We start from the raw sequence: 11,288 nt of genomic DNA, 5'->3' as shown, positions 1-11,288 counted from the left end.
GATGATGACGACGACGACGACTCCCCTTCTCCGGAGCCCCGAACAGACTCCAGATCAGCCCTCCCGAGAGAGATTAGGGCTTGGCGGCGGCTCCGTATCCTAAAACGCGATGAAACTTGCTCTCTGATTTTTCTCTCCGTGAAACGGAATATATGGAGTTGGAGTTGAGGTTAGTGGACGTTAGGGGGCCCACGAGAAAGGGGGCGCGCCCAGGGGGAGGGCGCACCCCCTACCCTCGTGGACATGGTGTGGGGCCCCTGGCCTTGATTCTTTCGCTAGTATTTTTTATATTTTCTAAAACTTATCTCCATGGATTTTCAGGTCATTCCGAGAACTTTTTTTTTCTACATAATAAACAACACCATGGCAGTTCTGCTGAAAACAGTGTCAGTACGGGTTAGTTTCATTCAAATCATGCAAGTTAGAGTCCAAAACAAGGGCAAAAGTGTTTGGAAAAGTAGATACGTTGGAGACGTATCAGGCACCCACTAGGCCACGGCTCCCGCATTCTGGTCCGGAGTCCTGATGCGGCTCACCTCCTGACAAGAGAAAGGCCTAACCTAGTCTTCTCTGGACGAGCTGACAGCACTCCAAACGCGCATTCAGAACATGATAAACAAGAATATGAAGCTCCTCAATGTGATACAGGTGATGCTTATTCGCCGAAACCTTCTGTGCCATCTCCGGACTTGCCATCTATGGGAGTTCGATCCGACCAAGCACCAGACCCTACTGGAGCTCTTCGTCACTACGCACTAAGTCATCTGGCAGGTGCTCTTCAAGGCCAACGAGGCACGGTCGGCCATGACCGAGGATCGTGGGCACGACTTAACCCACCCTGCTAGTCCGGTAAGATTTTCATGTTTTCAAGATGTACCCTTTACTTGCATATTCGAGGAAGGCGCCTAAGCCTCTCTATTGATTCTTTCAGGCCTGGACAAAGAAGGCGGAGCGGATCCAGTGTTCGGCTCCGCTACCTGAAGACCCAGAAATCCCGCTTCTAACAAAGATGCAAGTTCCGGCGCCCTATCAAGCGCCGGAGAAGAAGGCCAAGAAGAGGCCAAGGGGACTAGAGGTGGTTTGTGTCGCAAAGGCGCATCCGAAGACGCCGAGACTCACTCCTCCGCTGTCGAGGAAGACGAGGAAGAGGAGGAGGAAGAAGAAAGTCATTCCCCCTCTGAGGGGGAAAGAAAGAAAAGGACGGCCTCCACTCGTCTAGAGGCCGAGGCGTCCAAGAAGGGGAAAGCTTCCCTTCCGGACAGCTCCACCGCAGCCAACGAGAGCAGCTCGGAGTGGCAGCCCAGGGAGAAGCCCCTGGCCAAATCATGAGTATCTCGACACATTCATGTATCCGGTCCCTCTACTTTATTGTTTTAACATGTTCAATCAATGTATTTGCAGTACGGCTCGGTCCAACCTAGAGTGGTCCTTATCTTCGGAGGATTCGCTGGACCCGAAGGCGATGGATAGCGGGACCCTTCCAGCGGCCTCCTCTCCCAAGGACATGGATGGCGCCAACGCGTCGTCCCGAAGGATCCCAGGCCCGGGAGAGATTCAGGAGGCCGTCAGGGAGGCGCAGGAGGGTGAAGCCTCAGCTGCCATACACATGGGGGAGCAAACCCCCATGGATACTAACGATGGGGGCCATATCCAATTCGGCCCCTAGCCGAATTCAGTTCTGGAGACCTATATGGCTTCGGAATCAGGCCAGCCGCCTCTTTCAAAATAAGGCGGTGTGCCCATTCCACCGGTGACCTATGTCCATCCAGAGGCGCCGGATAATTTGTTGGAAGCGCTGCGAGGCGCTTCCATTGTTGAGGAACACCATACCCTTATGGGTACGGTGATTGAGAGGATTCAGTCCATGAAGAGTGGACTAACCAAAGCCTGCACAAGCCTTCTAACAGGCTTTCAGGTAAGCAACATAATTATAAAAAGAATGTCACCGTATAGACAGTAGCCCCTGATACTCTGTCCGGTGTTCGGAAAGAAAAGCCGAACAGAGGATCAAATAATTTTCGCAGGAGACTAACCTAACATATCTATGTGAGCAAACAGGCGTCACTACTGGCTGCGACCTCTCATACTGCTGAAGTCTCTGGACTGAAGAAGGGTCTGGAGCGGATCAAGGAGGAGCTCGGCCACATGAAAAAGCAGCTGGAAGATAATCAAGGTATGCAATGACCTTGTATATATTCAGGAAGGATGAAATGATTTGTGCTGACTAAACTGCCATTTGATTTGTTTGGAGCAGCGTCTGAGGTGGAGACCCTCAAGAAAGTGTTGGCCGAGGCGAAGGACAAAGCGGCCAAGGAAAAGGCTGCCCGTGAAAAGCATGAAGCCAGGGTAAGTGAGGTCAAGCAGGAGCTCTAGGACGCCGTCAAGAAGTGCGAGTCCTTGGAGCGCAACCTTACGGATCAAGAGTCCGAACTCACCAAGGCCCGCCAAAATGCGCATGATGCCCGGGTTGAAGCCCAAGGCGCCCTCCAGGAGATCCAGGAGGACAGAAAAATCACGGCGGGTAAGGCCTTTATGCAGAGCAAATATGTGAAGAAAAGGTTCCTATTACTGACCCAGATTTGCAGTTCTCCAGGGGCGTTCGCGGATTGTAATGCCCCGGATTTGATGCGCCAGGTGTCCGCTAGATATTCACTGTCGTTGCCATTTCATTTGCTTGCGTGTTGCATATTGTCTTGTCATCATGTGCATTGCATTGCATACGTGTTCGTCTCATGCATCCGAGCATTTTCCCCGTTGTCCGTTTTGCGATCCGGCACTCCTATGTCCTCCGGTGTTCCCCTTTTGTCTCCTGTTGTGAGCGGGTGTAAAACTTTCTCGGAATGGCCCGAGGTTTGCCAAGCGGCCTTGGTATAGCACCGGTAGACCGCCTGTCAAGTTTCATGCCATTTGGAGGTCGTTTGATACTCCAACGGTTAGCCGGGCAACCGCAAAAGCCCCTTTCTCTTTGCAGCCCAACACCTCTCCAAAGTGGCCCAAAACCCATCTAACTCCCCTCCATGCTCTCGGTCATTCGATCACGATCGTGTGGGCGAAAACCGCTCCTCATTTGGACTCTCCTAACTCCCAGAATCTATAAATAGGTCCTCCCCCTCCTTTTTCGCGGATGAAAATCCCCCCTAACCCTAGTTTTCCCTCTCTGCCGCCGGACACGTCCGCGCCGCCGCGCCCCAACCAATCAGAGGCCGTCACGTGGCCTCCCGCGCCGCCCCCACCGCTGCGGCCCGCGGAGCCCATCGCGGGCCCGCGGGCCCTCGCGCCGCCGCCGCCTGGCCCGGCTTCCGCCGCCGCCAGTCCGCGCCGCCGCCCCGCCGGCGCCGGACCTCGCCGCCGCGCCGGCTCCGCCCCGCGCCCCGCCGGACGCGCCTCGCCGCCGGTGCGCCGCTGCTCCGCCGCCCGGCCCTGCATCGGCGCCGCCCGACCGCGCCCTCCGCGCGCCTCCCCCATCGGCCGGTCTACCGCGCCGCCGCGCCTCCCAGCCGGAACCGCCACTGCCGCGCCGCCTCGGCCGGACGGAGTCCGCAGCTCCTCCGCCCGTCCTCGTCGCCCTCCGCCGCCGCTCGCCGGCGCCCCTCCGCCTCCGTCTCTGCCCTCCTCCGCTGTTCCCCGCGCCGGATCCGGCGAGATCCGGCCGGAGGAGGTTGCCCCGGGCCCTTCCTCGCCATCTCCGACGAACCTCGGTTCACGTGCAACTCCCGATCCAGATCTGGAAATCGCAGGTTGACCCCGATTCGCCTAAGTCCCCGAATCTGTGACATAATCATGCCATGTTCATCGCATCGTATCTCTGCATCCGTAGCTCCGTTCTGGGCGTGTAATATGTCAAATTGTTCAACTCAACGAGTACATCATTTCATTCCATTGCATCATATTCATTTGAGGTCATCTTGATCCCTGAATCACTGTTGCAGGAGTGCTTCATAATGTTTTCTGCTGTCTGTTAACAGAACGAGCTCTTATGTCATTTTTGCCATGATTGATGTGTGCATCCTATGAGGTTGATGTCTACATGTGTTTTGATCTATGCCATGTCTTCTTTACAGAGGTGCTTACCATGTATTTTTGTGATCAATGTGGTGACTAGCACAAGCATGCAAACTAGGCATCGTGATGTTGCTGATTTTAGTCCCTGTTCTGCTGTTATTTTGATGCCATGTAAACATGTTGCTACAGAGAGATCCATGCATATTTTGAGATATTTCAGTAAGGGTGTTTTGAACATATGGTTATTGTCTATCCATTCATGCCTCTGGTTGCAATTATGGAGTAGTCTAGCATGTCATTTTCGTGCTATACTTTGGCTTCAAAATGTTTCCTGGCAGATTGTTTACATGTTATTCGATTTTGCCAAGGTTGTTGTAGTTGATCCATGCACCCTATGGACTTGCTCTTGCCATGATTAGCTTCATAAATATGTCTTCTTACTATTGGTTGCCTTGCCATGCCATGTTTTGCTCTGTAGTGAGTTGCACAAGCTCATCTACATGCCTTCATAATTCTGTTTCTGCCATGTTTGAATCTGTATTATAACTTGCTATGTTTACATGGGTGCCATCATATTTTCTGATCCTTTTTGGCTTACGGTCAGTAAGGGACTTTTGATCTATGCTTTGAGTAGAACCATGCCTTGTCTTGTTTTGCTATTATAAGTTCCTGTAACATGTTGTTTGGTAGCTCTAAACATTGCAACCTAATGTTATTTTCTGCCAAGTCTGAACTGTTATTATTTGCAATCTTGCCATGTGTGTTTGAGCATGTTCTAGTGATTTCTGGAGATAGCTCAGTGTTTATGTTTTGTTATGCTTTACCTGTACATCATGCCCATGCCTTTTGTTATCTTGGTGAGGTCCTGTAGCATGTTGTTTTGGTGCTTGCAATATGCCTAATTGCTGTTTTGGACAGCTTGTCCTTTAAACTTGTTTCATGTGTGTGTGTTGAACCGTTGCTCCGTTTTGAGTGTGCTCTATATGAAACTTGCTTGATTTTGCATGTAGTTTCATATTATCATGTTGCATCCATGTTTTGAGGTGTTTGCTTGATGTTTGGGTGCATTTCGCATCAATGCCATGTTTAACTTGTTTTGCTCATATCTTCTAGGCCGTAGCTCCGAACTAAATGAACTTTATATGTAACTTGACTAGATTTTCGTGTAGATCATCTTGGTGTATCTTAACTTGCTGTTTAACAACTTGAACATAAGGTTTATTCAGATCTGGACCAACTTCGAAATTTGCATATGAGGACTTACCGGAATTGTTATATGTCGTTTCCGGCCTCATTTAAACTTGCCTTGATGTGTTGCTCTTGTTTGCATCATCTCTTGCCATGAGTATCTTAATGTAGCTTTGTCATGCATCATGCTTGTTGTGCATCATGCCTTGTTCATGTGTGGTGTGTTTACTATGTTGTGTGCTTCTTTTCGATAGTTCCTGTTTCGTTGCGATCGTGAGGATTCGTTCGTCTACGCTTGGTTCGTCTTCGTGGATTCATCTTCTTCATGGACTCGTTCTTCTTCCTTGCGGGATGTCAGGCAAGATGACCGCTACCCTGGATCTCACTACTATCATTGCTATGCTAGTTGCTTCGTTCTACCGCTATGCTGCGTTACCTATCTTTTGCTCATCAAGCCTCCCATATTGCCATGAACCTCTAACCTTTGACACCTTTCCTATGCAAACCGTTGTTTGGCTATGTTACCGCTTTGCTCAGCCCCTCTTATAGCGTTGTTAGTTGCAGGTGAAGTTGAAGATTGCTCCATGGTGGACAGGATTTTGGTTGGGATATCACAATATCTCTTATACTATTAATGCATCTATATACTTGGTAAAGGGTGGAAGACTCGGCCTTTTGCCTGGTGCTTTGTTCCACTCTTGCCGCCCTAGTTTCCATCATACCGGTGTTATGTTCCCGGATTTTGCGTTCCTTACGCGGTCGGGTGATTTATGGGACCCCCTTGACAGTTTGCTTTGAATAAAACTCCTCCAGCAAGGCCCAACCTTGGTTTTACCATTTGCCTCACCACCACCTATACCTTTCCCTTTGGTCGGCCAACCCAAGGGTCATCTTTATTTTAGCCCCCCGGGCCAGTGCTTGTCTAAGTGTTGGTCCGAGCCGAGCAGCCTGCGGGGCCACCTCGTGGCAACTCGAGGGCTGGTTTTACTCGTAGCTTGACTTATCCGGTGTTGCCCTGAGAACGAGATATGTGCAGCTCCTATCGGGATTGTCGGAGCATCGGGCGGCTTTGCTTGTCTTGTTTTACCATTGTCGAAATGTCTTGTAAACCGGGATTCTGAGTCTGATCGGGTCTTTCTGGGAGAAGGTATATCCTCCGTTGATCGCAAGAGCTTATCATGGGCTAAGTTGGGACACCCCTGCAGGGTATAATCTTTCGAAAGCCGTGCCTGCGGTTATAGGCAGATGGGAATTTGTTAATGTCCGATTGTAGATAACTTGACACCAGATCCGAATTAAAATGCATCAACCGTGTGTGTAGCCGTGATGGTCTCTTTTCGGTGGAGTCCGGGAAGTGAACACGGTCTTTGGGTTATGTTTGACGTAAGTAGGAGTTCAGGATCACTTCTTGATCATTGCTAGCTTCACGACCGTTCTGCTTGCTCTCTTCTTGCTCTTATTTGCGTATGTTAGCCACCATATATGCTTAGTCGCTGCTGCAACCTCACCACTTTACTCCTTCCTTTCCCTTTAAGCTTTGCTAGTCTTGATACCCATGGTAATGGGATTGCTGAGTCCTCGTGGCTCACAGATTACTACAACAACAGTTGCAGGTACAGGTTTAATCGATGATCATGATGCGAGAGTGATGTTTGCTTGTCTTGGAGTTCTTCTTCTGCTTCTTCTTCGATCAGGGGATAGGTTCCAGGTCGGCAGCCTAGGCTAGCAGGGTGGATGTCGTTTGAGTTTCTGTTTATGTTGCATCCATAGTCGGATGTTGCTCTTATGTATTGTGATGTTGTATTCGTGTGGCATTGTATGTCTCTTGTTTGTATCCCCATCTATTATGTAATGTTGATGTGATGATATCCACCTTCCAAAAGCGTTTCAATATGCGGGTCTATCCTTGGTGGGACCTTCGAGTTCCTTTTGGATAGGGTCGCATATTGGGCGTGACACGGATCTTCCGCGCAGCATTTCAGATGCTTCAGAATTCTTCCGAGCCAAAGAGGGGAGCTCTACGGAAAAGCTATTTCACTCGCAATACCTTGTGCCAGAATATCCGGTGCCATTGAGCGATCACCTAAAACAGCTGGTCGAATTGCACAAGGCAGCCGAACAAGCCATGAAGGATTTAATAATCTGGCTATGGCCTGCCAAAGCCATCCCCAGCAGCTACTTCAGTCTCGTGAAGTGGCTGGTTAATGCCTACCCTCGACTGGAAGCCATCAAGCGGTCAGTCTGCATTGAAGGTGCACGCATGGCCTTCGCCCGAGTCAAGATGCAATGGGGGAAAATGGACATCGTGAAGGTTGTGACCGAGGGACCGCCCGCGGGCAAGGAGCACCACACACCTGAGCTGTATTTTGACAATGTCATGGAGGGGTCCCGCATTGTAGCGGAGCAATGTGCAAAGGATGTTATGTTTCCATGAATACATTCATGTTATCATGTCATGCATTATGAAACAAGATTGTTATGTAATATAATGCTTGTTATTTAGAATTTTACCTCCTGTGTGGCCGTATTGTGAAATCTGAGAGTTGGCCAGTCGTCGGCTTCCGCCCCCACATAGATAGTATAGCGTGTTCGGGATAAATCTAAACACTCTTTACTCCAAAGTTTGGTCCTTAAGGAAGGTGTTTAGCACAACGAACAAGGCAATCAGACTATGTGGCTTTATCACCCTCACTTAGCCATAGGAGTTCGACAATAGAAGTTTAGGCGCAGCCCCTAGTGTTCGTAAGTCCGAAATTGGGATGTTGTAAACACCTGATTGGATAAAACCCGACTCATCGCATAATGCAGAAAAATCACTAAAGATTTGTAACCTCTCGAATAGCTGACCAGCTAACGCCGCATCATGACAGTCAGTTTTTGGCTTTCTCTACTGAGGTGCTCATCCGGATGAACCAGGACACAATCGCAGTAGTTCTCCCTTTACTACCCTAGCCGATATAGAGGAACGTAAGGTAGCAAGCACGGGAGCCGGGCAACCCAACCATTGACCAAAGACATGATTCGGAGCCGATGCATATAATGCTATAAGTTTGGAGTGTCGAACTACACTGTAAAAAATTGCTTGGACTTTGTTGTCGTATTATGGAGCATAATGAAGCCCTTGGCGAATTAAGGTGTACCAGAGTGTACAGATGAAATTTGATAAAAATATCAAGAACAAGAAAAAATGAAATAATAGGCTAACGCTGCAAAAATTGGGCCGAAAACTATTTTTTCATTGTAGTTTGATTAATATGTCAAAGCGTATTTTGTACAAGTAGTGCGATAAGCAACAGGGCTATTTAACATGCCACAACCAAGGGAGAGATGCGTGCGGGTCCTTAAAAACAGGTATAGCGATCATTTAAAGAAACCACCTGGAAATTCCCTCGTACGTTAATGCTGCTTGCCGTCTTGGTGTATCTGTCCCTCTATAGGTCCGTCGATCAGGTCACCAGGAAGGACCTGGGAAGGAAAAGAGACCTGAAAAGAAAAAGAAAAAGAAAAAGTATGTGGGTCCAGGAGCGGTTGAGCCGCACTATGGACCATGATCTAGTTGTGTGATAACCCACAAGTATAGGGGATCGCAACAGTTTTTGAGGGTAGAGTATCCAACCCAAATTTATTGATTCGACACAGGGGAGCCAAAGAATATTCTCAATTATTAGTAGTTGAGTTGTCTATTCAACTACACCTGGATAACTTAGTATCTGCAGCAAAGTATTTAGTAGCAAAGTAGTATGGAAGTAACGGTAACAGTATCAAAAGTAACAGTAGCAGTTTTGTAGTAATTGTAACAGTAGCAACGGTAAAGTAAATAAGCAAAGAGCAATATGTGAAAAGCTCATAGGCATTGGATCAGTGATGGATAATTATGTCGGATGTGATTCCTCATGTGATAGTTATAACATAGGGTGACACAGAACTAGTTCCAGTTCATCAATGTAATGTAGGCATGTATTCCGAATATAGTCATACGTGCTTATGGAAAAGAACTTGCATGACATCTTTTGTCCTACCCTCCTGTGGCAGCGAGGTCCTAATGGAAACTAAGGGATATTAAGGCCTCCTTTTGATAGAGTACAGGACCGAAGCATTAACACTTAGTGAATACATGAACTCCTCAAACTACGGTCATCACCGAGAAGTATCCCGATTATTGTCACTTCGGGGTTGTCGGATCATAACACATAATAGGTGACTATAGAGTTGCAAGATAGGATCAAGTACTCACATATATTCATGAAAACATCATAGGTTCAGATCTGAAATCATTGCACTCGGGCCCTAGTGACAAGCATTAAGCATAGCAAAGTCATAGCAACATCAATCTCAGAACATAGTGGATACTAGGGATCAAACCCTAACAAAACTAACTTGATTACATGGTAAATCTCATCCAACCCATCACTGTCCAGCAAGCCTATGATGGAATTACTCACGCACGGTGGTGAGCATCATGAAATTGCTGATGGAGGATGGTTGATGATGACGATGGCGACAAATCCCCCTCTCCGGAGCCCCGAACGGACTCCAGATCAGCCCTCCCGAGAGATATTAGGCCTTGGTGGCGGCTCCATATCGTAAAACGCGATGAAACTTTCTCTCTGGTTTTTTTCTCCGTGAAACGGAATATATGGAGTTGGAGTTGAGGTCGGTGGAGCGTCAGGGGGCCCACGAGACAGGGGGCGCGCCCCCCCACCCTCGTGGAGAGGGTGTGGGGCCCCTGGCCTTGATTCTTTCGCCAGTATTTTTTATACTTTCCAAAACTTATCTCTGTGGATTTTCAGGTCATTCCGAGAACTTTTGTTTTCTACAATAAACAACACCATGGCAGTTCTGCTGAAAACAGCGTCAGTCCGGGTTAGTTTCATTCAAATCATGCAAGTTAGAGTCCAAAACAAGGGCAAAAGTGTTTGGAAAAGTAGATACGTTGGAGACGTATCAGGCACCAACTGGGCCACGGCTCCCGCATTCTGGTCTGGAGTCCCGATGCGGCTCACCTCCTGGCAAGAGAAAGGCCTAACCTAGTCTTCTCCGGATGAGCTGACAGCACTCCAGACGCGCATTCAAAACATGATAAACAAGAAAATGAAGCTCCTCAATGTGATCCAGGTGATGCTTATTCGCCGGAACCTTTCATGCCAACGCTGGACTTGCCATCTATGGGAGTTCGATCCGGCCAAGCACCAGACCCTACTGGAGCTCTTCGGCACTATGCACTAAGACATCTGGAAGGTGCTCTTCAAGGCCAACGAGGCGCGACCGGCCATGACCGAGGATCGCGGGCACGACCTAACCTACCCTGCTAGTCCGGTAAGATTTTCATGTTTTCAAGATGTACCCTTTACTTGCATATTCGAGGAAGGCGCCTAAGCCTCCCTATTGATTCTTTTAGGCCTGGAAAAAGAAGGCGGAGCGGATCCAGTGTTCGGCACCGCTGCCTGAAGACCCAGAAATCCCGCTTCTAACGAAGATGCTAGTTCTGGCGCCCTATCAAGCACCGGAGAAGAAGGCCAAGAAGAGGCCAAGGGGACCAGAGGTGGTTTCTGTCACAAAGGTGCTTCGGACGCGACGTCCGAAGACACCGAGACTCACTCCTCCGCTGTCGAGGAAGACGAGGAAGAGCAGGAGGAAGAAGAAAGCCATTCCCCCTCTGAGGGGGGAAGAAAGAAAAGGACGGACTGCACTCGTCTAGAGGCTGAGGCGTCCAAGAAGGGGAAAGCTTCCCTTCCGGACAGCTCCACCGCGGCCAACGAGAGCAGCTCAGAGTGGCAGCCCAGGGAGAAGCTCCTGGCCAAATCGCGAGTATCTCGACACATTCATGTATCCGGTCCCTCTACTTTATCGTTTTAACCTGTTCAATCAATGTATTTGCAGTACGGCTCGGTCCAACCTAGAGCGGTCCTTATCTTCGGAGGATTCGCTGGACCCGGAGGCGATGGACAGCGGGACCCTTCCAGCGGCCTCCTCTCCCAAGGACATGGATGGCGCTGAGGCATCGTTCCGAAGGATCCCAGGCCCGGGAGAGATTCAGGAGGCCGTCAGGAAGGCGCAGGAGGGTGAAGCCTCAGCTGCTAGACACATGAGGGAGCAAA

At 49.2% G+C, this 11,288-nt stretch overlaps 1 protein-coding gene across 1 annotated transcript in view; it reads left to right on the top strand.

Moving 5' to 3' along the window:
* The first annotated feature begins 1,864 nt into the window (after positions 1-1,864).
* LOC123090101 (uncharacterized) overlaps positions 1,865-11,288 on the top strand; it is a 67,936-nt gene continuing 58,512 nt past the window's right edge. Inside the window, exons 1-3 of the mRNA XM_044511557.1 lie at positions 1,865-1,915; positions 2,059-2,173; positions 2,255-2,346. Coding sequence (XP_044367492.1) covers positions 1,865-1,915; positions 2,059-2,173; positions 2,255-2,346 — 258 coding nt within the window. The remainder of the gene's footprint in view (positions 1,916-2,058; positions 2,174-2,254; positions 2,347-11,288) is intronic.

Source organism: Triticum aestivum, chromosome 4B, assembly GCF_018294505.1.
Source record: "Triticum aestivum cultivar Chinese Spring chromosome 4B, IWGSC CS RefSeq v2.1, whole genome shotgun sequence".
NCBI classification, from domain to species: Eukaryota; Viridiplantae; Streptophyta; class Magnoliopsida; order Poales; family Poaceae; genus Triticum; species Triticum aestivum.
This window is presented reverse-complemented; position numbering and strand designations above follow the sequence as displayed.